The following is a 25,498-nucleotide window of genomic DNA, read 5'->3' on the forward strand; positions in this document are numbered from 1 at the left end:
ACTGGTTGTCACGTCGTCGTTCCACTATTTCGTGCTACTCGCTCACGGTGCACCGCACCCTATGCTCCATTAGCGGACAGCGTTCGCACGAATAATACAGCTATGGCTATAGAAGTAGAATGGCTATGTGGTTGAGCTGCTAATGTCGCTTCGTACGTTTCTTCTTCTTCCGCCTACGTTTAGGCTTAGGCTTGCCCGCGGCACCCAGCCCGCCATCCTCCTCCCCGTCCAGTGCAAGCTCGTCATCTTCGCCATCGAGCAGCTCACTGTCGTCTTCGTCGTCGGATGCGTCCGGTGAGTCTGCATCGTCTCCCTCCACCGCCGTCGCAGAATGCACCTTCGCTTCTCCTTTCTGCCCCTTCACCACCCTCCTCACACCAAACTTCTTCCTGTTTTCCTCTTCAAACCCCTGCTTTTCCTTCCGAAACAACAGCATCGCCGCCCGCGCATCCTCGATGGAGCTGTGTTCACCAGTTTGTATGCTAAGACCGAGCTCCCGCTTGACCAAGTCTCTCAGCGCTGGCGTGCGGCCCATACTCGCCTCGCGGAACTTGGCATGGCGACTTGTGTCCCGCAAATCACGCTTGGGATGGGACAGCAGCAGGACTCGTAGGTCGTTCTGGACGGAGTGGCCAACTAACATCCGATCGTCTAGTAGTTTCGCGACATCGGCTTGCACCTCCACGAACGGACGAGCGCAGTCTCGCGTGAGATGGCTTGGTTTGATCCCAGACACGTGAGTACGAAAGTCCTCGACTACCACACCGGATGGCGGGAGGACATACGAGTCATAGATCTGCTCTCCGTGGTAGTTGACAAGGGAAACGCGAGCTAAGACGTTGTCGTCGTGAGGTGGTGGACCGGTGCCGACCATCTCGCAGTCTACGGCAATGTATTTTCCGACTTTGTGTGTTGGGTGGATGCCGCCGTTGATGTCATCGTCGCTGCGCTTGATGCTGTTGCCAGCGGTGGAGTTGTAGGCTGCGGAAACGTCGGATGCTGATATGCCATGCTGCTTGACCAGAGTCTCATGGTTGCTGACTTGGTGGCCGTTGGCGGTGGGCTTGGACTGCTCGAGACCCATCTTCCTCGATCTCTGCGGCTTCACTACTGGCGCATAGTCGGGTTTGAACTTCTTGATCTGGCTGATGGGTCGCTGTTGCTCTTCCTGCCTTCTACGCTTCAAGCCATTGCTTTGCGCCTCCGGTTTCCTTTCGCTCTTCAGTTGCGCTTGTAATTTCTTCCAATTGTTGGAGACCTGCGAGTAGTCCAGTCCCGGCATATTTAACTATCTGGCCGTCATCCTCCTCGTCGCACAAAAGCTCGGCTTAACGTTATACTTGATAGTGTGCGTGAAGTATCATTTTCGTAGTAAATTCAGGGTCAGCGTGCCTTGGTCGCAATCTGCCTCTCTCCAACGACGCAATTCGAATCTCTGCGATTGAACGCCGCAAAGCGTGTCACAACTCCTACACAGACCACCCTCATCTACGTCGTCATCATGGCACCTCGCAATGATGCCAAAGATGATGGTGCGGATGATCCTAAGGCGGAGACTGGCCACGCCACATTGGCGACGTTGCGGTATGAAGCCTTCCGGAAAACGCGCTACTGCACGGTATGCGAACAGAACAGCATGCTGACTCTGGGCAGGATAGGAACGAAGGTCATGGTCGAGAAGGTCAGTTGAGGTTGCTTGTCAGCGAAGTCCCTCAAGCGCGCCACAGCATTCACTGCAGACGAACATGATACAATCAAGACAGAAGCTCCTTGCTACACGCCCATGACGTGCATTCAGATGTTGCAATTCCTTGCTGATATGTGTTAGGATGGCGAAAAGCGCAAAGCAGAGATCTTGTCCATGCAAACCCGCAAAGGCCGACCGACCTTCTACGTCCACTACCAAGAGTTCAACAAGCGTCTCGATGAATGGGTATCGGCTGAACGCCTCGACCTCTCACAGGAGGTCGAGTGGCCAGTTCCCGAAAAGCCGGACAACAAGTCCAAGCAGAAGACTGCGCAGTCCAAGGCACAGCAGCTGTCCAAGACTGACACGAAAGCGCCACTTACCAAGGCACAAAAGCGACCTCGTTCCGGAACGCTGACGGGAGAGCAAGTAGAGACGCCCCTGGACTCTTCGGCGAAGTCTAGCAGACGGCCGTCCAACCAAGGTGGTAAGGAGAACCGCGACCCCACCGTCACCATCGCCACCGAGGAGATAGGCGGCACGCCCCAACCGGAAGATGAATCTGCAATCGATCTCATTGACATGCAGGAGGCTGCTGTGGCCGCCAAAGCAGCACCTCAACATGCACCCTACAGCCGCGAAGAGGAGATTGAAAAGCTGCGCACCGGTGGCAGCATGACGCAGAACCAAACAGAGATCTCGCGCGTCCGCAACTTGGAGCGCATACAGATGGGAAATTACGAGATAGAACCTTGGTATTTCTCACCGTATCCGGCCGAATTTGCTGATGCGGATATGGTCTATATCTGCGAGTTCTGCTTGTCGTACTATGGCAATCATACGCAGTTTGTGCGCCACCGGCATAAGTGCACCCTTCTACATCCTCCCGGAAACGAGATCTACCGTGACGAGAACGTTTCGTTCTTCGAGATCGATGGGCGCAGACAACGGACATGGTGTCGGAATCTTTGTCTGCTCAGCAAGCTGTTCCTGGACCACAAGACGCTGTATTACGACGTCGATCCGTTCTTGTTCTATTGCATGACCGTGCGCTCCGAACACGGCCACCACCTTGTGGGCTATTTCAGCAAGGAGAAGGAGTCTGCCGAAGGCTACAACGTCGCGTGTATCCTAACCCTGCCTCAGCATCAACGGAAGGGCTACGGCAAGCTCCTCATCCAATTCTCGTACGAGCTCTCTAAGATCGAAGGAAAGCTCGGCTCACCGGAGAAGCCTCTCTCAGATCTCGGACTACTTGGTTACCGCGCTTACTGGCAAGAGGTCATTGTCGACTTGCTTGTTGATCGAGAAGCAGAAGGCACACCTATTCTTAGTATTGAAGATATTGGTCAGGCGTTAGCCATGACGACTAACGACGTCCTGCATACGTTGCAGACTCTCAATATGCTGCGGTACCAGAGTAAGAACCATGTTATCGTGCTGACGGATGCGGCGGTTGAGCAGAGGGATAAGCAGAAGGAGAAGGAGAGACTAAAGGGCGGTAGGCGGGTTATTGAGGGGGAGAGGTTAGCAGGGTGGAAGCCGCCGGTATTCAATGCGGCTGCAAGGACGTGGAATTGGTAGAGTGCTGAGTCTGCTTGGAACTTGGAGTTGGACCTGTATCTGGGCTGTAGCGAGGCGTTGGAGGATTGAAAGGAATGCTTCTGATGATACCCCGGGATGATAATGGAATGCTATGGAATACGCGACAATGACGTTTCTTCTACACAGACCTTACTCTTAACGGAGTGGTAACCAAGGAGGACTCCGGCCGCGGACGAAGTAGAGTCTTCGAAGTAGGTGAGTCGGCGTTTGAACGACACCGGAGCTTTATGTTATGCCAGCTGGGACACTAAACACTCAATCTGGCTCAGCCTTATGAACTGGACTTTACTATGGGCAGACGTCGAGTCACGGATAGCTCTCGGGACCTGCGGCCGGCATTTCAAATTGAACCACGGCTTCGGAACACAAACCTAGGATGTTGCCCGCTGACTTATTGCAGCGCTTAGTAGGTGGGTTATACGAGGCCAGCAGGCCAGCCAGATGGATCCGACGGAATTTAATGTATTGGCCAAGATCCGCGAATGACTAAGTGCCTAGCGAGGCTTCTGCGATATAGCGCGGCGTTCACGGTTAGGAGTACCTCTGTAAGTATCGCATCTTACGTCTAATTCCTGGAGCAGATTGTACTTGTGCCCTACGCCTGTTAGCTGCATATCACGTGACGCTTTGCAGTCAGGCTGAAGCCTTACACAGCCTGGTTCGCAGAAGTCTATTCAAGATAATGATGAAGTGGCTGCATATTCGGACTCGCAGCCCGGCATTGTAGCACAAGACCAATCGTCCCTCACTTCACGAACGTGTGAAAGCCACGGCGAACCCGAGCGCGGACTTCCTTTCGAACAACTCCACCCAACAAGGCCGATGCGGCGGCCCAAGTGTTAGGTACTGTCCGGTTGTCACCATCACCGACTTACTATGCAGCGAGCAAGGTGTGCGAGCGTACCACAACTCGTTGCTCGCTTCGAGCAAACGGCCGGCAATGGCACCTCACTGGTCAAGCGATCCGGCCCCCCAGGCAAACAAGACGTGGCGTACAGATTCAGCAGCTATCGTGCTGTGTCAGACCCTATGCCTGTCAAAGCGAGATCAAACGGTCTTCTGCTGTCTGAGGGTGTGTGGAGAGTGCCGTGCTAGGACCGCTTATCGTCCACTGACCTCGAGCTAGGACCTGGTGCTGAGGAGGATTCGTTGTTCGCAGACATTGCCGACTTCGATGCAACGCTAAATTGTATCTCTTGCGACGAGCTTCTACTCCCATCCGACTTCCCAGCAAAGCCCGCAGGCAGCGCTGTAGCCATGACATGGTCATCTGCGGTCCGTGCTGGCAAAGCTGGCTTGAGGTACAAGTTGCCACACAGCATGTCGGTAACATCTACTGCGCTCAGTGCGACTCTAGGCTTGGTCGCGACGAGATACAAGATCTTGCAGCGGATGTGGTGTACGGACAGTATGTCGATGCTGAGGTGAGAGCCATGCTCACGTCCAACCCAGACTTTGTGTGGTGTCAATCTGGTAATTGCACGCATGGTCAGCTTCACACCGGAGATGACATATTTCGATGCGGTTCCTGCGGGTATAAGCATTGCATGCTATGCGATGTGGTGTGGCATGCCGGAGAAACTTGCGGAGACCATCACGCAAAGATTGTCCTGGCGAAGGCGCGAGCAATCGAGTTCCGCATCATACCTGGCTGGGCGGACGACCTCGAACGATACCGCGTGAAAGAAGATGAGGCAGCGTCGGAGGCCCTTGTTCGATGGTGCGCAAAGGCCTGCCCCGGGTGCCACAGCAAGGTCGAGAAGAACGGGCAAGTCTATGTCTGCACAACTGATACGGAAAGTGCTGACTTGTGACGTTACCACAGTGGATGCGACCATATGACGTGTAAGTATCATTGCGGAGAGTGCGCGACTGTACTGACCCTCACTCCAGGCCAGATCTGCCGATACGAATTCTGCTGGCTTTGCCTTGCGGAGCACACTGCGATCTTCAAAGAGGGCAACCACAAACATCAGAGAACATGCCCGCATCACCGTGCGTGGCTCCCATCGCGGCAATATCGACTGTTGTAATTGGCTGTCCGAGAGGGCGAGAAGCGGAGTCAGCGCAGGTTTGCGTATCTTCTGCACGAGCCAGTACGTAGAACGCAGGCAGCAGAGCGAAACGCTTATCTTCTGGCTGGCTGTTGGGAGACTTGCAGAGCTCATAGCCGCAAGCAGCATTATATCTTCTTAGTACAGGCACAGCGCAGTGGCTCCAGCTGGGCTTGTGCATCAGACATTAAGCTTATGAGATACGTCGCACCATGTCACAAAGACTGTAGCAGCCTGCAACAGAGTTCGTGTGAGCATGAAGCTAATCTGCGTGGCGAGGTCGAAGGGCGAGGCTACTGAGGCCGCCAGCCTTACTGAAAGCGCATCAGCCTCATTGTTGCGATCACTACTCGCCAGAACCTTACAACAACTGTCTGGCTCGACACAGCTTCTCAAACTGTAGTTCTGGACCCATGCACGAGACATGACATCGCTGACAACCCGCCTGGATTGGTTTCCTGAGAACAACACCGTTGGGAAGGGACCGAGCAACCAATACCCTTGGACGGTAGCACAGCCCTTACAGCGTCGTTGTACTGCAGCGCTACTCACTTCCCACACCGGCGATGAGTACCGGACGTCACCTGCACTACCAAATCAGACCGTCAGGGACCCCAATCTGGAGACACCGCAAACCCTTTCCGCCCACTCTACAGAGCAGCGGCTTCCGGCATCTACTGAATACCATCGCAACTGTGACGAACAGCCAAGATCTCTTCACGCAGGTGAGCATGTCTACGTCCCGCCAGTCGAGGTGGCGGTGCCGGATCATAACAAACGGACCTGTTATTCCTGCGGTATCGGGCAGTCAAGCTCGACGACGGTAGGAAAACCTGACTTGCAGACCTGCCTCTCCTGCGACGAGCAGATGATCGTAGACGATTTCCCGACCAAGCCGGAGGGCAGCCGCTGCACGCATGCGATGGGTATCTGCAAATCATGCACCGCAGCATGGCTGGAAGACCAGATCCGGAGCCAGCAGCCAGATCGGATCGAATGCGCGCAATGCCGCGTCCGGCTTGTGCAGAGCGACTTCCGCGCTCTAGCTCCGCCAGCGGTATATGAGAGGTATCTGTCTATGGAGCTGAAGGCAACACTTGCCCAGGATACCGAGTTCGTTTGGTGTCCCGGCGCAGACTGCGATTCCGGCCAGTTGAATGCCGGCAGCGGCGATATTTTCACGTGCGCTGGGTGTAAGGGCAAATTCTGCCTTCCGTGTAGAGCCGTCTTCCACGCGGAAGAGACATGCGCGGCGTACCAAGCTCGCACTCAGGAGGCTCAAGAGGTGCATCAAAAGCAGCATCGACAGCGAGCTGAGATTTCCTCTGAGTCATGGATCAAAACGTATGCAAAGCAGTGTCCCTGGTGTCGCCGGAAGATCCAGAAGGATGGGTACGCCCTCCCAGGTCCACAGAGATTTGGTGGAGAAGCTGACAACAGTCTAGGGGCTGTGACCACATGACCTGCAGAGTGTGCCGCCACCAGTTCTGCTGGGTATGCCTCGCCTCTTATAACAACGTGCTGCGTCTTGGGAATCAGAAGCATAAGAAGTCGTGTATATACTATCGGCCATGGCTGAAGCGGCGCCGCGGGTTATGAATCACCCTTCGCGATCTTGTCGCTGTTCGAAAGTAATGCTTATGTCAAGTGCGTTTACACATCCATCACGTTTAGGGCTTGCGTGATCACAAGGCAACGATCGAGGGCATCTGGGGCCGACGATGTCCACTAAGCGGCGTTCGTATTGGTTGCCGTACCGTGGTCGTGGGAGTTACGTTTGGTCGGATTGCGTTTACGCCTACGGATGACAGAGAGGAGCCGCAATCGCCATGGCTGGCTCGTCGCAGCGCTAAGCTTTCCTTCTGCTCGGCCTTGCGTTCTTTTCCCGCTTTCTCTCCTGCAGCTTCCTCGCCTTCCTCACGTCTTCCACACCCCTAAGCTCGTTCTTCCCCTTTTCTCCAACCCGCCTCTCCTTCGCCGCCTCAACCTTCTTCTTCCGCTTATAGTAATCGTCGCGGTACTTATCCGCCTCCTTCGGCGCCTTCTCCTGCTTATGCTTGAACCGCTTCCCGTCACCATGAGCAACGTAATGAGCATTGCTACGTTCCATTTCTCCAACTCTGGGCAGCCGCTCCATCTTATTCGCTTTCCGCCATGCGTCAAAGCGGCCTGAGCGGAAGGAGGCAGCGATCTTCTGCCCGGATTCGCCACGGATGAACTTCTGGCCTTTACTGCCATCCTCATCGTTCTCCCGGCGAACGTACTTTTTGCTCTTCTTGTCCCAACGCATTCCGGGTTTACTCGCTTCTTTGAACGAACTGCTTTCGTCCTGCGCGAGATCCATAGTCGCATCTTTGGCGGCGTTGAGAAAGTGGCTGTTGGTGCCGCCAGAATGAACGCCGTAGCCTCGATCCTCCGCGGCGTTGAAGCTGGTGGGCATGTAAGACATAAAATGCTCCGAGTCTTGCCATGTTTCTGGCTTGTCTTTGTTGCGTTTGTTGCGTGACGGCTCCGGCGAGGCATCAGGAGCGGTAAAGGTGAGCTCAAGCTCGGTATCGGAGGCTTCTGCCATGTCGTATGCGTCTGGCTTTGTGAGCTCAAGCTCATCTTCTGAATCGTCGTCCAGCGACTGCCCGGCTGTAAGATCGAGGGCGGTGCTACTCTGCAGCGGACCACCGGCGGACGTCGCTTGCTCCTCCGCTTCAGCTCTCGTCTGCTGTTTGGCCTCAATCCGAGCTCTCTGTTTCTTCACCACCTCCGCCGACTCATTCCATGCCGCTCCTTTTCGTCCGATCTCGAACACTGTCTCCTGAGGTCTGAACCCGCTCACGCGAGCAAGCATGTCAATTCTTCGCTGCTCAATGTCGGCACCATCATCCTCACCAAACAGCATGTTGATACCGATAACGCCGTCGCCGGCAATCTGTTTTGCACGCTTGACACTCTCCGCCGAAGCCGCATTCCGCGTTCGCAGGTACTGCTTCTCACCTTTCCCAGCGACTTCGCGCATCGCGGCGAGGTCCGTATCATCATCTATCAACTTCGCAGTTTCCTCGCAGCAGCGCTCGAGCTGGCTCGTGGTCAAGGCTCCTACCACGATCGCGCTGCTGAACATGTCAGACTCTCTGTTCGCCCGACCGAGGACCAGCTTTCGGCTTAGAAACAACTGCAAATCGAGCAGATACGGCATATCTTGACCTGTCACCAGACTGTAAGACCAGCCCGTCTTGCCCGCTCGTGCTGTACGACCCACCCGGTGCACAAAGATCTTGGGCTGTGAAGGGAAGTCGTAGTTGATGACGTTTGCGAGGATGGGAATGTCAAGGCCACGCGCAGCGACATCTGTCACTACGAGAATGTTCGTGAAGCCGGAGCGGAAGTCTTGGACTTGCATTTTGCGTGCCGTTTGATCAAGCGAGCCGTAGACATAAGATGTGGCGTAATTGTGAGCTTTGAGCAGTGCAGCAAGATAGTCCACGTGATGCTTTGTCGCTGCAAAGACGACAGTCGAGTACGGAGACGGTGTGTCGTTCGGGCCTTGATCCTCTGCACCACGCTTCCGCTTCTTGCTGTTATTTGCCGACTGCTCCTTGACCTTCGTAGTAGCATCTGTAGGACCTGTCGGCATGCTGATCACGTCTTGTAGGATATGCAGCAGAGCGCCTTCCTTCTCCGACCGCTTGACGGTGAAGAACGCGCTCTCAAGGCCCGGCGCTATCTTACTCTCGGCGTCAAGCCGCACCAACTTCGGGTCCTGCAGGCCAGCGCGCGCAAACTCCACTAAACCTTTCGGTAAAGTAGCAGAGAACAGCAGCGTCTGCCGCGAAGCGGGCAAGGAGTGCATAATCTCATGCAGCTGCGCCGCAAATCCCATCTCGAACAGCCGATCAGCCTCGTCGAACACAACGTACTTCACGCTTGACAGCTCCAAGCCCATCTCCACCTTCAAGTGCTCGAAGCGGCCGGGAGTAGCGATAATGATGTCGGGATTGCTCGCTATACTGCCGAATTGATCCTCAAGGCTGTCGCCACCTACCAGTAGCGTAGCGCGCAGATCCGTGCCTCTGCCAAAGTCCTTCACGACCTTCAATGTCTGCAGTGCCAGCTCTCGCGACGGCGACAAGACGATGGCTCGCGCACCAACCTTGGCAGAGTGAGACTTGAGCTTTTCAATCATGGGTATGACGAAGGCTGCTGTTTTGCCGGAGCCCGTTCTGGCCATGCCGACCACATCTTGGCCGTCGAGGATCAAAGGGACGGTCTTGCGCTGGATCGGAGTAGGGACGGTAAAGCCTTTGCGGGTAATGGCCTTTAGTAAATTGGCATTCAGGCCCATCCTCTGAAAAGCGCCAGCCTTCTTAGTAGTCCGGCTGTCGGCTTTGCGGTTAACGGCTGCTTGTGTGGCAGCGATGAAGGCATCATCGTCCTCATCGTCGTCGTCTTGCCTTTCTCCGCCATCTCGCGCATTACGCGGTGGCGGCGTAATGTCTTGGTCGCTTTCCTCAACACCGTCCCGGAACAGCGACGCTGATATATCGACACCGTTTTCAGACGCCGCCGGCGACACTGCCCGTGCCATGCCTGATCGCCTCTCCAGTCTCGAAAATGCCCTATGCAGAACGATCGAAAGACCAAACTGCGTTGTCGTGAACTTTTCGGCGAGCGCTCGGGCCAGCCAGTAACTCTGCGCCGGCGATAGGCTTTACCATTATGCGGGATGTCGAGCGCGTAAAGTGCGACGCGTTATGCACCAGGCAACATTTGGCCTCCACACGACTGCAACGGCAACAACAACATACCGAGCACGAGCTTGATCAGCCGCGAGCCGGAGGACCACGTTGAAGTGGACTGAAGGCGAAAGTGCGATTAACTGCATCAACCACAGCCAGCGCTCACTTCTACGATGGACTACAGCAACAACTACTCCACCACTTCGTATGGCGCGCAAGGCGGCGCAGGCGGCGGAGGATTCATGCCTGGCTCACAATCAAATGACAGCCCGAATTCAAAACGCTCGTACGGAAAGGATACTCTGCGCCCAGTCACGATCAAACAACTCCAGGACGCCACACATCCGCACCCCGACGCCGAATACTTCATCATCGACGGTGCCGAAGCGACCCAAGTCACGTTCGTCGGCCAAATACGCAATATCAGCACACAGACGACCAACGTCACCTATCGCATGGACGATGGCACAGGCACGATGGAAGTCAAGGTCTGGATTGATGCCGAGGAGTTCAATGGCGAGGAGAACCAGGCAGTAGCCAAACCGAAACCGGTGGAGCAAGGCTATGCGCGAGTATGGGGAAGGTTGAAAGCGTTCAACAACAAGCGGCATGTAGGCGCGAACATCATCAGACCCCTACAAGACTTCAACGAGATACAGTATCACCTTCTCGAGGCGACAGCGGTACATCTGTTCTTCACCCGCGGGCCGCCAGAGAGCGCGACCGCCCAGCAGAGCAAGACTGGTGGTGCGCAGGCGAACGGGATGGCGAACGGGCATGCAGCGGTAGGTGGTGAAGGCTTGCCGGCCGGAACGTCACAGGCGACGAAGAAGGTGTACCAATTGATCTCCACGCTGCCACAGGGGCATGAGGGTGTACATGTGCAGCAGATTGCCATGGCGGGCAATATGGAGGTGAGCGAGGTATTGAAGGCGACGGACGATCTCAACGGGATGGGCAAGATTTACTCGACGGTGAATGAAGAGACGTTTGCGCTGTTGAGCTTCTGATCACATATCGATATTAGTCTCCGGGTTATCTAAGGTGCGACACGTATGGGAGTACTGGGCGGATAGCGAAGGGCGTTGCAGATGATGGGATTTCTCTAGAAGGCTACCACGAGAAGTCATCAAGTGCAAGCAGATCGCCAGACTTCTTATGATGATACGCCTTAAGGCTGCAGAAACGTCGACTGGCGGTAGCACGTCAATACACTTTGCAGACGAATGTCGTTGTCGCGTGACAAGGACTAAGAGCTCGGCACAACTTCTCTGCCGCACCCCCGGATAATGATGGATTTGTGATCTCGGTCACGTCATCCCAATCGCGTCTTCGGCGCTCGCGAAGCTTAGAGCTCCTCAATTGCATAAGCAGCTCGACTTAAGTAGAGGGCCGTCTTCAATATCATCGCAATACTGCTCTTCCTCTAGATAGCAGTGTCTAAACCATGGCATCCAAAGCGATAGCAATAGTAGCAGGCGTCGGCCCTGGCACCGGCGCCTCAGTCGCGCGCAAGTTCGCCGCCGCATATCCCGTCGTGCTGATGGCCCGTAACCCATCGAACTATGAAAGTCTGGTAGAAGAAATCAACAAGTCCGGCGGGAAAGCTATGGGCATCAGTACGGACGTCTCGAGCCCGGAAGACATGAAGAAAGCGTTCGGTCAGATCGAGCAAGAGTACAAGGGAGCGCCGATTGCGGCGGCGGTGTTCAATGCGAGTGGAAGGTTTGTGAGGAAGCCGTTGCTGGATATGAGCGTGGAGGACATTGGGGCTAGTTGGGAGGTCAGCTGGTGAGTGTGGGAGAGCTCCACCCCGTTTACTTTGCTGTTCTGACGGAAAGCTTTGATGCCGTGCAGCAAGGGCGCCTTCCTCTTCGCCCAACACACCCTCCCATCCCTCCTCAAGCACGCCGAAGACAGCAGCGCCAAGTACCCGCCAACCCTCATCTTTACGGGCGCCACCGCCTCCGTCAAGGCGAACGCGCTCATGTCCAGCTTCGCGACGGCGAAATTCGCCATGCGCGCCCTCTCCACCAGCATTGCCAAGGAATTTGCGCCGAAAGGCGTACACGTTGCTCATGCCGTTATCGACGGTGTTATTGATATCCCCAGGACGAAGGAATGGCTCAAGGATATGCCGCCGGAAGCGAAGATCGGAGCTGATGATATTGCGGAGACTTATTGGAATCTGCACCTGCAGAGCAAGCGATGCTTCACCAATGAGATTGACATCCGCCCGATGCTTGAGAAGTGGTGAGGTAACTCAGATCAGGAATGTTGGTACCTCAACCGCGCTTTTGCCTTTTCCCTCGGCTGCTTCCTGTTCTTGTTTCTCCTTCGCGGCTTTGGCGGCTCGGCGCTTGGCTAGGAAGTCTGAAGTGGTATGACTTCGTGCACCGGAGGTGATTGATGTGATGTCGGCATCATCGTTGATCCCCTTGTTGCCGTTATTGATACCCAGTATCTCCGATGAGGTGTGCGGCGTTGGAGGCTTGTGCGACAATTTGCGCTCAGGCGACCCGTTTGCGAAGCGCTTGAAGAAGCCACTTGCTGGTTGCTCGGTGGCAGAATTTCCACTTAACGCACGCTTCGCTTTCGCGGTGTGTATCTTGTCCACGCCATTGTCGTCGCTGTTGTACCCTTCTCGTGAATCCAGCCTCCAAGACCGCTTAGAATTGTCCTCGTTGCTTTGCTTTGCGCTAAACTCTCGCTGCTCCTTCCGCACATATATAGCCTTCTCACGTTGCTTCTGCGGACTCTTCGAGAACCCAGCGGCGGCTCGCGTGTTGGCTCTACTTTTCGCGACCATGGTAAGATCATGCGAAGCTCCTCGTCGCGAGCCCATCATCAGCCCCGCCAGCTGCGGATCATCCATATAGTCATCCTCATCCGCTTCGTCGTTCGCACCATCCTCGACCAAAGTCTTCATACCCTTCTTGGCCAGCTTCGAGTTGGCATTAGCCTCTGCCTGTAGCTGAAGGATACTGCTCTGCGGCGTACGGCCATCAGTCGGTCTCGCTATCTCAGCAATGGAACCCTGTCCGCGGGCTTTCGCCAGTTTCTTAAGCCGTACGTACTCCGCGAAGTGGATGTGCTGGGTGAAGCTTTGCGCGGTGGAGTAGAACTCGTCCTCGACCATCATCCAAACGTCGTCCGCATCGTAGCCTTCGCGCATGTATTCTACTGGCGGTGGCGCAGGCGGCGGTGAGGTGGAGGGCGAGCGATCGAGGCGGCGCTTGTTTTGTCGTCGAGGCGTGACTGTGCCGAGCGTGTTGAGGTCGGAGTCTACGAGGTCACAGGTGGGTGTGGCTGCGCGCCCACGCTTGGGCTTCGATGCGGGGGCCGACGAGGATGGAGGCTTCGCTTGCGGTTTGCTGGTTTTCTGTGCCAGCCATGGCAGTGTCCGCGGCATGTCGTGCAGAGGTTACTCTCAGCCCGTGTCGATAATGTTGCTGGCGCCGGCTCTGCGCCGTGAGCCTTCTCCGTACCGCTGAATTGGGAGCTTGTGCATCACGACAGTTCAAGAGGCACTCGGCGCTCCAAGATGAAACGGGCAACACAGAATGCGCTGGGGTGAATACGGAAAGTCCAGGCAGCAAATGCGAGCAAATGGATACATTGTATACAGTGGGACCAACAAACCCTAACCCTGAGCGTAACTTCCATTCTCAATACGCTACGCCTCCTCTCTCCAACCACCAACGTAACAAGATGTTGGCCGTAGCGATCACCGCTGAGCTCACTGGGTAAGTCCCAACTCTCCGGCTTGCCACACACAATTGTGCGTCGCTTACCGTCATGGAGGGTGACCGACCTTCAACCGGAGGACACTCAGGACACTCCGTTCTACTACACCTTCAAGGTCCAATGTACATCATGTCGCGAAACGCATCCGAACTGGGTGTCCGTAAGTCGCTTCGAGACCAACGAGCAATCCGGCAGTAGGGGAGAGGCGAACTTCGTGTGGAAGTGTCGCAACTGTAAGCGCGAGCATTCTGCCAACATTGTAGAAGCGCCCAAAGCGTATCCGCAGCAAAGTCCGGCTAAGCCGCAGAATGTCGTTATCATTGACTGCAGAGGACTCGAGTTCACTGAGTTCAAGGCAGATGGTGCATGGAGGGCTACGGGAGTCGAGTCCAACACCAAATTCTCTGATATTGACCTTACGGAGGGCGAATGGTTTGACTACGATGAGAAGGCGGGCGAGGAAGTGAGTATCAAAGACATCAAGTGGCAGGTGAGGCGTGCTTGAGTGGTCACGTGAGCTGTGATTCAACATCGGTCAATGCTCGTCGAGTGGCCTTCGCTGGGCGCTGCGGACTGGCTTCCGATCATTGACTGGACTCTGCATCAAAGACTGTCTCAACTGTGTCGCCCGTTCAAGCAATACTCCCAGAGGCAGATCGAGCGTCTTGCCAGTTGAGCCTTCGAAAAGCAACGAGCCATGGTCGAGTCGGTGACAGTCCCTCTCGATCCATCCCGCTGCAAGAGACCTGGGAGTCGTTGAAGCCTCGCGTCAGGACTCTTTCACTAAAGCTATCCGACCTCATTTGCGACTTCGTCTTCACTCCTGATCAGCATGCCGTCTTCCACATCTGTACGGACGACCCTCAACCGTGGCAGCTAAAGTGCAGTTCAATGACCAGGCGACAATACGCGAGGTTGTTCGTCGGCAACAACAGCGGCTTCAGAGTCGATGATATGCGGATTGCAGTCAAGTAGGCCGCCGTTGTTGAGAAGCAATATCGGTCCCACATCACCCGAGACTACATGAAGTGCTCGTAGACGGTCATATGGAAGTAGCCAGCATTGAGCCAACGTGTTTTCCCGAAGAACAGGTTCTCCCTCAGGCTGTTTTCGGTGTCGGCGTGGCGCTAAAATTCTGCATGGGAACCCTCGTCGACGGTGGCGACGAGGTGCGTTGGAGAACATATCAAGAGCTGATCGGTGGCCTTGATATGGAGTGTTGGTTTACTACTTGATGGTCATGATGAGAAAGTGACTGGCGAGGGGAGTAGCGTTAAGGCGGGTACGTAGGATGTGAGGCGTCTTCTGCAACCCCTGACGTGTGGAGAGAGAAAGCATGATTAAGCGAATAAGCGCAGGGAAGGCACGCTGAGCAGCGGAGTCGGATGCGTAAGCTAATAAGTGCATGCTCCCGGGCTTCTCCAGGCGAGCTAGAGCTCTTATGTACCGTATATACCTTAATCGCAGCTGAATGTTTCACTGCCCTACTGCAAACCAGGATCGTGCAACCCTCACTCGTGCTAAGAAGCATGAGTCACACTGGAAAGTGTGCCGCTTCCGCTTCGCTTGAACGACCGAGGGGGTTTCGAAGATCCGCTGTTGTGAATCAACCCCAATAGGTAAGGTGACCTGCTATATCTCCATCACCATCACTCCTCCGCATGGCAAGTGTCTAGTATTACTCTAACTGTGGTGCTTAATGATGGAAGAGCTTCCGGAATCGACACACAGCACATCTTTGCAGCAGCACATTCAAACTCTCCCGGTAGAGCTTTCCGACTTGATCTGCGAATTCGTCTTCACCGCAGACCAGACATTGTACTACATTACACGGGGCACTCGTCCACCTTGGCAACTTGGGTCCACATCCAGACTCAGGCACATCTACGCGAGCTCCTATTTCTCTAGCGAAGCAGGCTTCCAGTTCGACAGTGTGGCCACCGCAGCAAAGTGGCTTGCAGTACTTGAGCCACCGTATCGACGCTGCCTCACCAGAATTTTTATCGACTTGAGAGTTGCGGTACCGCCGCGAAGAACGACCAACGTTCCCGGCATTCGCTATAAGCTCTTTCAGATGCAGCTCGGCCCTGATGTAGCCCGGAAGGCTGTCGTGAGCTTTCGGGTCCGTGGCGATGGCGCAGAGGACCTTCGTTGGAGGACTTGGCAGGATGCGATCGATTGGAAGGATACGGATTCTCGTCCTCATCGTACTACGCAGACTCCCACAGACTCTCATCATGACGTTCTCGAATGCCACGCTAGCGATCTTCGCAGCTCGAGCCCTTAGGTGTGCCAGGAATGCGCGGCGACCGTTGGCAGCAGCCTGGAGTGGCTTCTGCAATAGCCAGTAAAGTTGCACCGCAAGTGACACCGGGCTTGGTGTTCACTGCGACACCATACATACAACGTCAATTGCGCCTTAGGCTTCTTCCATTGTAGAAGTCGTAAAGCTTCGAAGAATGCGAGCAAGAACGTCTGCGGTGGTTGCTACATGCTACCATCGACACAAAAAGAATTTCGTCCTTGATTTGACCCTCGATGACGAGTCTGAAGCCCGACGCACAACATTGCTAGGCATTGCAGCATGAAAGAATATAGAGCCCCAGCCACGTCCAGCTGAGGGCCCCGGCAGTGAGCGGTCTCCGAAATTCCAGCAGGCTGTAACAGCAGAGAAGAGGACGCCGCCGTGGACACCGAGCGACCGGTCCTCTAAAGGTGCGCCGAGAAGCAGCAGGGTCATGTCAACCTCGGCGGCAAGGAAGGCATGTCGGTTGGTGGAACTTCAAACCAGAAGAAAATAGTACAGTTGGAGACGTCCCGTAACCGGAGGCAGTGCGTGTACGACACTTCCTCGACAAGTCGTGATCACAAATGCGTTTAACGAGATAAAACGTTGATGGTTCCCAAGAGTGCTCAAAACGTGTGCATGAAGATAGCATTCATATCATTGCTGCACCGTTCAATACCGCGCGATGTGTGCTTAGGGTAGTCTTACTCGTATTCGGCCAGTATGTACGTACATTGTGCAAACGCCGTTCGTAACTCGAAGCACAAAGGTGTCTATCGCTCTATTCAGTCGTCGTTTCTGGTTGCCTCAATGCCCACCCGAGGGATCAGTAGTTCATCATATCTGCGGCTCACAAGTTAGCATACCATCTCCCTGAAGCACATCAATTTCGAGAATAATGAGCTTCAAACTGACCTCGCCCGAACAAAGCCCTCTTGCCCCAATCCATAGCCAACAGCATGCGCGTCCGCAAACTCACACTCTGTGTAAAGTACACGCTTCGCCACAGATATACTGCCAGTAGCCCACCGCCGAAGTTCATACCGCCAAAGTCAAAGATCGCCGCGTTTCCGATGTAAGCCAAACTACCCATGTGCTTGTACTCGAAAGCTTTGTACACCGCTTCATCAATGTCGCCGTCAGAGATCTCGTTGATCTTGAGGCCGGGAGCCGCGTGCGCGATCTTGTTGAGCTTCCGTCCGAGATACATGCCCTGCTGGTTCGCTCGCTGGGCGGTCGCGGGCAGCGAAGTAAGCTTGCTATCAATTTGGCGCAGCAACTCGGAGAGCTCGCCGAAGTCGAGAGTGCCTGACCGGTCCTTGTCGTATTGCTCGAAGAGCTTGTCGAGCCGGCGTAGATGGTCAGCGGCCTGCGGGAAGCGAGACTTGACTCGTTTCGCCACGTTGCGCCAGTCGGTGTACGTAATCAGCATCTTGTCCGGATCCTTGCCCTTCTCCCATGCGAGCGTGCGGAGGAAGGTGGTGATGTGGTCGCTGACATTGTTCTGAACGGTACTGCAGTCGCCAATAGCGTAGACGTCTCCCAGTGGTGTACCAACGAGGCGGAGATGGGTATCTGTTTCCAGCGCGTGGCGATTATTCTGATTCTTGGATCCGAGTTTTGCTGCGAGCTTTTGACAAAACTCAGTCTGACTGACTCCCGTTGACCAGAGACAGAAACCCATAGGAAGTTCTTTGGTGACAATCTTGCCGCTTTCGTCGTCCTTTTGCGTGAAAAGGATGCGGTCGGCCTGGACTTCCTTAACCCGAGCATTAGTTTGAATATCGACCATGTCGTGAGCGAAGCGAGTTTCAGCGTATCTGCTTAGGGCTTCGTCGTAGGTGTTGAGGATGTGACCACGAGATTGAATGACGTGTACACTGATTTCGTTCCTCAGAATGCGAGGGTAGAATTTGCACATATCTTCGTTGAGCATGTCGTAGAGTTCGGCGGCGAATTCAACACCCGTTGGCCCACCACCGGAGACGACGAATGACAATAGACGCCGTCGCTCTTCGTCAGGCGTAGTCGGTAGGCATGCTGTCTCGAGGTTGCGAATGACCTGGTTGCGGATGAGGCGAGCGTCAGTGATATCTTTCAGGAAGTGGCAATGCTCCAAGCCTTTCACACCATGGGGATTGGTGATCGAGCCGACGCCGATGATCAATTTATCGTATGGAATGTAAAAGTTCTCGACTTCGCCATTAGGCCCTTGCGACTGGACTTCGACAAGCTTCTCGCTGAACTCGACATCGACCGCGCTGGCTTTGAGGAAGTGGCCTTTGGCTTTTCTCACGATTTTCCGGATGGGCTCGACGAGACTGCGGAACTCCAGAGTGCCGACCGTAGCACTAGGCAGCATGGGTGTGAACAAGAAATGGTTGCTCGGGCTGACCATCGTGACATGGTACTCGCCCGGATGCAGCTGCTTTAACAGGGCCACGCTGGCCCAGCCCGTGCCCAATATCACCAACTTCGGCTTATGCTTCTGACCCTTGAACTCCGGCTCATCGTCGCTAATGAAGTGCTCGGCTATTGGCAAGTTCTTCGGTCCTCCACGTCGTGGATTCAGCGCATACTCCGATACGGGCAGGTCGAAGGATTCCGGGTCCTCGCGGTAGGTTGTGGCGTCGTAGATGAAGAAGGCAATGACAATGGCGCCACTGATGATGATGAAGAGACCAAGGGAGGCCAACATGCGGAGGAAGAAGTGATAGATGCGCGAACGCCGAACATGGACCGTCTTGCCATCCTTCGCATCGGTGACTGCAAGGCGGAGTTGGATGAGCTTGGTAGTGGGTCGTTGGAGGCTGCGGCGGAGAGCGCGGGGGAGGTGCTGGCTCGTTAGGGAGCTGAGGTGGTGTCGCTGCAGGTGTAATGCGCTGAGGCAGACGCCATTTGGTCGTTGGTGGGAGAGGAGACGGAGTTGTGACTGTAGGTTTGATCGGGCCAAGCTTGATGCCGCGCGCTGGGCGGGCATCATTGTGGGCGCGGGTTGAGAGGGTAGGACTAAGCGATGGACATGGTCACGAAGACTGGGTCGTGTCTCGACGAGGAAGACACTGCGGGAAAATTGTCGACAATGACACTGTTATCACGGCTCGAATCGGGTGTTGCTGCCATTGAAGCTTGTCGAATACATCGATATATGAACAGCCTGTGACATCATCAAGCATGACTCGCGTACATATCTGCTGCAAGTCGGCTCCGTCTGCGCATGAGCACAGATGCACTTGCAGAGCACAGATCGACATCGTAAGTGGCCAACAATGGGAGACCGAGAGAAGATTACCACCATCTCACCCACAACCAACAAGCCAGTGTTGGAACGTCATGGGCCAACAGGAGTAGAGCTCGCAGATCTACCGAAACGAGCCCAAAATGCCTGGTTGAGGTACCGCAAGACAACTCTTCAGGATCGACAAACGATCGTTAGAAAAGCACTGCAGCTACTAAACCATCGCCAGGATGAGCTCGCTCGCGAGCTTACGGAGCAAATGGGCCGACCCATTGCGTACACTGCTAAGGAGATTACTACCGCCGTTATGCGTGGCGAGTACATGCTCAAGATCTCTGACCAAGCGCTTGCCGATACCCCCGGCGAGGCACAAGAAGGTTTCAACCGGTATATCCGCAAGACGCCGCTTGGTGTCGTCCTGATTCTGTTTGCGTGGAATTACCCGTACTTGATCCTGGTGAACAGTCTGATCCCAGCGCTCTTGGCAGGTAACACAGTGATCTTGAAGCCTAGCCCACAAACGCCTACGATTGTGGAGCAGGTACAAAAGATTTTCATCGAAGCAGGACTGGACCGAGATGTCATCCAGTACTTCCACTGCGGGGACTTCTCCGCCATCGAGAAGGTAGTGCAAGCGCGTCAAGTGCAGCTCGTATGCTTCACGGGCTCCGTTGCGGGTGGGCTAGCGGTGCAGAAAGCTGCAGCTGGAAGAGTGGAGTGTCGTGTTGGGCTGGAGCTGGGCGGGAAAGACCCCGCCTACGTCCGTTCCGACGTGGACCTGAGTTGGGTGGCGGAGGAGATAGTTGACGGTGCCGTGTTCAACTCAGGCCAATCTTGCTGCAGCATCGAGCGTGTCTATGTGCATGAGAGCGTTCACAACGACTTCGTCAAAGCCGTGCAGAAGGTGCTGTCGGGCTATCGGCTCGGCGACCCCAACGACAAGAACACGCACATAGGACCAGTAATCAGCAAGGCAGCCGCTCAAAGGATCCAGCAACATATCGACGATGCCGTATCCAAAGGTGCCATTAACGCCACCCCAGAAAACAGCACGTTCTCCGCTCCTCCGGAGGACGGGAATTACATCCCTCCGACTCTCTTAACCCACGTCAACCATTCCATGACCGTCATGCGCGACGAGACGTTTGGACCTGTGATTCCGGTTCAATCTGTGTCTTCCGACGCCGAGGCCATCGAGCTCATGAATGACTCACACTTCGGTCTCACAGCTTCAATCTGGTCGAAAGATGTCGCCAAAGGCGAGGTGCTTATCCAAGAAGTTGAAGCCGGTACGGTCTTCGTAAACCGCTGCGACTATCCCAGCCCGGATCTGGCGTGGGTTGGGTGGAAGGAGAGCGGAAAGGGTCAGACTTTAAGTGTGTTTGGCTTTGAGCAATTTGTCAGGCTAAAGAGTCTGCACGTGAAGGACTACCCGAAGAGCTGAAAATTCAATGTTAGCGATATCCACTGGAACTTGTGTCTCGACATGCTCTTCCGATCTTAACCTGACATCCGCGAGACCTCACGTTACTGTCATCAACATCAACCGATACGCTAGGCTCAACCACGCCCACCTGTGTGGTGTCACAAGCAACAGTCGTACACCAAGCTGTTGTACATTGTTCTGCAACAAACAATACTTGCATTGCATCTGTGCATCGTACATTCCATTCAGGCACCCTCTCAGAAGCCGGTCAGACATGACCCGCCCTATACCGCCAGTCCCACCTTCCGACCCTCATTACTACCCCTAAACGAGAAGCTCTCGCCACTCATCTTTCCGCTACCCCCTAAGCCAACATCAACTTGGCTCCGACTCCCAGCATCCATCAGTGCCCGCATCTCATACGGATTCCGTCCACCAGTCAAAGCACTACCGCCTACGCTTTGGTACCCTAGCGGCTTGTTGAGACTATTCGAGATTTTGCGAGCGTGGGCACGAACGCGATCCAGCGCGTGCGAGCCTCGATTACCGGAGACGGTGCGAGCTGGCTGAGTGGGAGCAGTTCGGGGTGTGACGAACTGTTCGTAAGAGGGTAGGGTGGCGCGGGCGGAAGACGGAGGGGTGGCAAACTGGCCGGATGGCGAGGACCGAAGCGGTTGGAGAGTCTCGTACATGCGGTGGGCATCTGCGCGGGCCTGCTCGCGGATCCATTGTTGGCTGGGTGGTCCGTCAATGGGATGTAATTGCAGGAGGCTGTGGAGATGGTTTTACGTACGCTTCTGGGTCAAGGCCTGGGAAGGATATGTCCTCTCGTCGGAAGTCGGTGGGTCCGCTCTATGGAGAAGTCAGTGGGCAGCAATAGCACGGATGGCTTTTCAAGAGCCTACAATCTGTAGAGTTGGCTTCGCCTCCTCTTCGTCATCCTCAGAGCAGCAGCACGCCACTATGCCGCGGAAGAAGTTGCCCATCTTGTCGCTGAATGGTTTGCCTCCCATCGTGCCTGTGTGGTGATGGAAACGTTCCCCTTATTGCATCGGCGTCCAAGGGGTGCTATCGATATGTTTGAGACAAGTCTCTGCTTCGACAATGGCTGAGTCTGTTAAGCGACAATTCTACAATGACAATGGTAAGACGACGCTCGCTTGCTTCGCCGTTCAAGACACGAGCACCGTCTGATGCAGAACGCTGAAATTAGAAGCAGAACAACGACTGACAGCAAAGCAGCATGGAGCCGCTGAACGAGTGACAATGGTGAGCACTTGGGCAGAGAGCCGCTCGTGTTGATCTATTTGATGATTTGTAGACCGACTACGGTCGTTCGTCCTTGCTACCGTGAAATTGAGCAATAAGAGCTCCCGCGTGGCATAGCATTTGTCCTTGCGTAATGCGATGGACAGTTCGAGCACTGGTTTGCATTCTTGCTGCTGACGGGTCCCACTCGGCTGGAATGCGATGACATAGAGCATAGTTCCAGCGCTGAAGCATTGGCAGCACCGCTCTTCATCCATACGCTTCCTCCTGATGGCGATGACTGGAGCTCGTCTCATGACTGCCATACGTGACTGCAATAGTTCCGTACGCTGACGCTCGCTGAACATGAGTATGCTTGCACGAATCATGCAAGTAAGTCAATTTCCTCCACACCCAACTGCGGAAGCTGTGTAACGTGCCTTGCGTCTTGCGTCCGGTACTCGATCTCGCTTGAATGCATGTGAGACCGGCATTTGCCAGTTGAAACTCGATATTCTTTGTGTTAGTACGCTTGGCAGGAGTGCCTGCTTTCCGTGACATGTACGCTTAACGGAGACTTCTATGACACGACAAGACTGCAAGTCACGCAACATTAGAAGAGTAACATCGTGCGCAGCGACAGATCACACGCGGCTCCGCATAGGGATTGGGCGTCGAATCTGCTAAAGACATCAGTCCGTGCTCTGTACAGCTATGATACAAGTTGTGGCTACCTTTAGCGAGCTCCCGTCAGAACCACGGCGTAAACGGCATTAGGCGTTCTGGGCGTCGCGACACAGGTGCGTCGAGCGGATCAAAGAGTCGGCCAAACATCACAGTCCGGATGGCGTCGCAGTTCTTGGCATTCCGTTCGCAACAATGTCGCTCACGTCTCGTCCATGGCATCTCCGTCACCAAAACCTGCTGGCAAACGCCCTTCGCTGAACGCTTTCTCGAGCTTCTGCACTTCGGCAAGCGACTTCGCCTGCTTCACTAACGTCTCGAACCTCTTCCGTTCCTTCTCCGTAAGCTTCACGCGCTGAGATTTGCCCACGCCATTGACGACTGATGCAGCGGAATAGCTGAGTGGATTCTTAGACCGCACGGCCGCAATGCTCCTCGCCAGCTCGGTGGGCGCTTCGTACGTGCCGAAGAGCTCTTTCGCTCGGGCTCGCTCGGCATCCTTGACTTTCTGAAAATCAAGGTAGCGGATCTGTGGGGCTCGCCAAAGAACGTAGTAGCGATAGTGCTGTGATACCCGTCAACCAAGCTTTCATAACATATGCAGGGCTTTACGTACTTCCTTGCCAGTGACCGCATTTTCTAGTAAGCTGACATGCGTGAGCTTGACGAACCCTTGCAGCGGGTCAAGGTCCGCCAGCTCACTGATGTTGTTCTGCGTGAGGACAAGACTGTGCAGATTCGGTATGCTCTTCGACAGGCCGGGCTGTATACTTGATATCCGGTTGCGCGCGCACAGTAGAGTCTGTAACCGTGGCGAGAGTGGAAAGTTGCCAAGTACACTTATGTCATTGTCGGTGAAGTCGATGGACTCTTGATCCTATCGCATCCCACCCCTCAGCAACATGATCGTTTAAGGTCATTCTTGAGCTACACACACCTTGGCGACACCCAGATTCTCGATGCTCGGTATTTTGTGCCCTTTACGCCTATGTATCAACTAGCTCTCATCAAAGTGTAGTATCCGTCCTTTTCAGGGCATAGGCTGGGTGGTCATCGTACCTCGAAGATCGAGCTCGCGCTCCTTCAGCGGGTTAAGGTAGGAGAGAGAGTTATTAATCAGCTCCGCTGTGAGCCGCATGTCGGCAGATGTAGTCGCGAATATTGCAGATGCAAATCAGAGCGCTCAAGGCTTCCCGCGCAGTCTCTCCGCGTCCGCAACAAAGGATGCGAAGTTACTGCACATGAGCACGTGCCTCTCAATGTCGACGTGTATCATGTGAATGTAGGTTTTCGAGACGCCAAGACTTGCATGACTCAAGAGCTTCCCCCCGGTCATCAACCTTCACTTCGAAGCCTTTCCATTTCCATGTTCCCACTACCTCAACTGTTTGGAGCTTACTGCGATTACGAAGACGTGCTCGCGATAAACATCAACTCATCGTTGTATATCAGACATAAAAGCCTTTCCAAAGCTTAGAACACTGCCACCAGATACGAGGGCACGCGACGGGTGTAGGTTTCCCTCTGCGCAATCAACATGGGCTCCGTTGTCATCCCCCATCTTGTCACCGGCTGGCACGTTGACCAAGCCATCATGTCCGAGGAGGACCGGCTCGTCGTAATCCGCTTCGGTCGCGACTGGGATCCCGACTGCATGCGGCAAGACGAGGTTCTCTACAAGATCGCCGACCGCGTCAAGAACTTTGCCGTTATCTACGTTTGCGACATCGACCAGGTGCCCGACTTCAAACAGATGTACGAACTTTACGATACAGTCACGCTGATGTTTTTCTTCCGAAATAAGCACATGATGTGCGATTTCGGGACGGGCAACAATAACAAGCTGAACTGGGTGTTGGAGGACAAGCAGGAACTCATTGATATCATCGAGACGATCTACAAGGGCGCGAAGAAGGGCCGCGGCTTGGTGGTTAGCCCCAAGGATTACTCCACCAGGTACCGGTACTAGAAGGGAGATGGTGTTACGTAGGAGGTATGTTGCCACGTCTCTCATGGCTGGCATGATACTGCAGAAACAGGGTATGCGGACGAGGTACATGAGTGGATGACGGCGTTGATGGAATCAGCGGCGCCCTTGCGGCCTAGAGAGGTTAGTCTCCGACTTATGTGCTTGACAATGGTTCAGATCCATGGCTAATGCTCTGTCTGACCAAGACTTGAGGTTGCGTGACCGCGGTGAGTACCCCCACCCTGCATTGTCCTTCTCACTCTTGGTCCAGCGACCCATATCCTTCGTTCTTGCCGTCACGCTGCCACATACGCCAAGGCGCGCAGTAGGATCCGCAACCCAAAGGCGGCTACCCAGAGCACTTTGACTTCCTTTACCAGAGGATAGCTTGGTGTGATAGGCGTCCCCATGACTTAGCTAGAGAGGTAACAGCAAGTCTGCTGCCACGTTCGGTATTGCGTTGATGTCGTGAGTGCGCGTGTTGACCATCGCTGGAGTCACGGCGAGACTGCTCGCCTTCGAAGCATGCACTAACGCCTTAGCCAGCCGTCATTGCTCTTGGTATCGCTACGATGACTTGCTCGAGAAGTGCAAGCGGCGCCAAGGTAGAGAATTCACATAAGGCGAAGATATTGCTTAAGAGTCATGCATGATCTTTGTATCACCAAATGGGGTAGGCGCAGTTTGCCGTGCCTTCCTTGACCGCTGACACGTCGAAAGGAGTCCGTCCATTGATTACGCCATCCAGGTTCACAAAGCGTTGCGGTGGCTGGGCGAGCAACCGATCTGGATGAGCTATCCATGAAGCGGCAATCGAGAACAT

General features: G+C 54.7%; 15 protein-coding genes across 15 annotated transcripts; 8 read left to right on the plus strand and 7 right to left on the minus strand.

Moving 5' to 3' along the window:
* On the minus strand, positions 1-1,570 carry BAUCODRAFT_38799 (uncharacterized protein). The gene has a single exon (XM_007682707.1). It carries the CDS (start codon positions 1,280-1,282, stop codon positions 140-142), a length of 1,143 nt encoding a protein of 380 aa, XP_007680897.1. The 5' UTR covers positions 1,283-1,570; the 3' UTR covers positions 1-139.
* On the plus strand, positions 1,502-3,271 carry BAUCODRAFT_78933 (uncharacterized protein; the record flags this gene model as incomplete). The annotated part of the gene is made up of 3 exons (XM_007682827.1): positions 1,502-1,584; positions 1,654-1,681; positions 1,829-3,271. 3 exons carry the CDS (start codon positions 1,502-1,504, stop codon positions 3,269-3,271), a joined length of 1,554 nt encoding a protein of 517 aa, XP_007681017.1.
* A 1,265-nt stretch (positions 3,272-4,536) lies between these two features.
* On the plus strand, positions 4,537-6,945 carry BAUCODRAFT_79681 (uncharacterized protein; the record flags this gene model as incomplete). Its single annotated transcript, XM_007682880.1, has 3 exons — positions 4,537-4,899; positions 6,632-6,738; positions 6,792-6,945. Coding segments are annotated over 3 exons (624 nt in total), but the record flags the coding sequence as incomplete, so codon positions are not given.
* A 56-nt stretch (positions 6,946-7,001) lies between these two features.
* Positions 7,002-9,987, minus strand: BAUCODRAFT_301346 (uncharacterized protein). Its single transcript, XM_007682982.1, has one exon. The coding sequence runs from the start codon at positions 9,923-9,925 to the stop codon at positions 7,196-7,198; it is 2,730 nt and encodes a 909-aa protein (XP_007681172.1). The 5' UTR covers positions 9,926-9,987; the 3' UTR covers positions 7,002-7,195.
* A 331-nt stretch (positions 9,988-10,318) lies between these two features.
* On the plus strand, positions 10,319-11,086 carry BAUCODRAFT_79701 (uncharacterized protein; the record flags this gene model as incomplete). Its single annotated transcript, XM_007682885.1, has 1 exon — positions 10,319-11,086. One exon carries the CDS (start codon positions 10,319-10,321, stop codon positions 11,084-11,086), a length of 768 nt encoding a protein of 255 aa, XP_007681075.1.
* Positions 11,087-11,332: 246 nt separating this feature from the next.
* Positions 11,333-12,333, plus strand: BAUCODRAFT_570300 (uncharacterized protein; the record flags this gene model as incomplete). The annotated part of the gene is made up of 2 exons (XM_007682983.1): positions 11,333-11,867; positions 11,934-12,333. The coding sequence occupies exons 1-2, from the start codon at positions 11,524-11,526 to the stop codon at positions 12,331-12,333; spliced, it is 744 nt and encodes a 247-aa protein (XP_007681173.1). The 5' UTR covers positions 11,333-11,523.
* Positions 12,334-12,339: 6 nt separating this feature from the next.
* Positions 12,340-13,488, minus strand: BAUCODRAFT_152089 (uncharacterized protein; the record flags this gene model as incomplete). The annotated part of the gene is made up of 1 exon (XM_007682984.1): positions 12,340-13,488. One exon carries the CDS (start codon positions 13,486-13,488, stop codon positions 12,340-12,342), a length of 1,149 nt encoding a protein of 382 aa, XP_007681174.1.
* A 299-nt stretch (positions 13,489-13,787) lies between these two features.
* BAUCODRAFT_78942 (uncharacterized protein) lies at positions 13,788-14,328 on the plus strand (the record flags this gene model as incomplete). Its single annotated transcript, XM_007682829.1, has 2 exons — positions 13,788-13,822; positions 13,881-14,328. 2 exons carry the CDS (start codon positions 13,788-13,790, stop codon positions 14,326-14,328), a joined length of 483 nt encoding a protein of 160 aa, XP_007681019.1.
* Positions 14,329-15,265: 937 nt separating this feature from the next.
* BAUCODRAFT_301609 (uncharacterized protein) lies at positions 15,266-16,213 on the plus strand. Its single transcript, XM_007682985.1, has one exon. The coding sequence runs from the start codon at positions 15,523-15,525 to the stop codon at positions 16,108-16,110; it is 588 nt and encodes a 195-aa protein (XP_007681175.1). The 5' UTR covers positions 15,266-15,522; the 3' UTR covers positions 16,111-16,213.
* Positions 16,214-16,936: 723 nt separating this feature from the next.
* Positions 16,937-19,093, minus strand: BAUCODRAFT_126697 (uncharacterized protein; the record flags this gene model as incomplete). The annotated part of the gene is made up of 2 exons (XM_007682986.1): positions 16,937-16,953; positions 17,026-19,093. The coding sequence occupies 2 exons, from the start codon at positions 19,091-19,093 to the stop codon at positions 16,937-16,939; spliced, it is 2,085 nt and encodes a 694-aa protein (XP_007681176.1).
* Positions 19,094-19,342: 249 nt separating this feature from the next.
* On the plus strand, positions 19,343-20,925 carry BAUCODRAFT_301674 (uncharacterized protein). The gene has a single exon (XM_007682987.1). The coding sequence runs from the start codon at positions 19,380-19,382 to the stop codon at positions 20,790-20,792; it is 1,413 nt and encodes a 470-aa protein (XP_007681177.1). The 5' UTR covers positions 19,343-19,379; the 3' UTR covers positions 20,793-20,925.
* Positions 20,926-21,058: 133 nt separating this feature from the next.
* Positions 21,059-21,787, minus strand: BAUCODRAFT_27969 (uncharacterized protein; the record flags this gene model as incomplete). The annotated part of the gene is made up of 3 exons (XM_007682659.1): positions 21,059-21,545; positions 21,568-21,626; positions 21,680-21,787. 3 exons carry the CDS (start codon positions 21,785-21,787, stop codon positions 21,059-21,061), a joined length of 654 nt encoding a protein of 217 aa, XP_007680849.1.
* A 505-nt stretch (positions 21,788-22,292) lies between these two features.
* Positions 22,293-22,583, minus strand: BAUCODRAFT_126699 (uncharacterized protein; the record flags this gene model as incomplete). The annotated part of the gene is made up of 1 exon (XM_007682988.1): positions 22,293-22,583. One exon carries the CDS (start codon positions 22,581-22,583, stop codon positions 22,293-22,295), a length of 291 nt encoding a protein of 96 aa, XP_007681178.1.
* Positions 22,584-22,654: 71 nt separating this feature from the next.
* BAUCODRAFT_98014 (uncharacterized protein) lies at positions 22,655-23,949 on the minus strand. Its single transcript, XM_007682989.1, has 4 exons — positions 23,766-23,949; positions 23,644-23,684; positions 23,323-23,583; positions 22,655-23,271 (listed from the first exon to the last, which is right to left on the minus strand). The coding sequence occupies exons 1-4, from the start codon at positions 23,842-23,844 to the stop codon at positions 22,909-22,911; spliced, it is 744 nt and encodes a 247-aa protein (XP_007681179.1). The 5' UTR covers positions 23,845-23,949; the 3' UTR covers positions 22,655-22,908.
* Positions 23,950-24,243: 294 nt separating this feature from the next.
* Positions 24,244-24,675, plus strand: BAUCODRAFT_152095 (uncharacterized protein; the record flags this gene model as incomplete). The annotated part of the gene is made up of 1 exon (XM_007682990.1): positions 24,244-24,675. One exon carries the CDS (start codon positions 24,244-24,246, stop codon positions 24,673-24,675), a length of 432 nt encoding a protein of 143 aa, XP_007681180.1.
* Between the last annotated feature and the right edge of the window lie 823 nt (positions 24,676-25,498).

This window comes from Baudoinia panamericana (genome assembly GCF_000338955.1).
Source record: "Baudoinia panamericana UAMH 10762 unplaced genomic scaffold BAUCOscaffold_14, whole genome shotgun sequence".
NCBI lineage: Eukaryota > Fungi > Ascomycota > Dothideomycetes > Mycosphaerellales > Teratosphaeriaceae > Baudoinia > Baudoinia panamericana.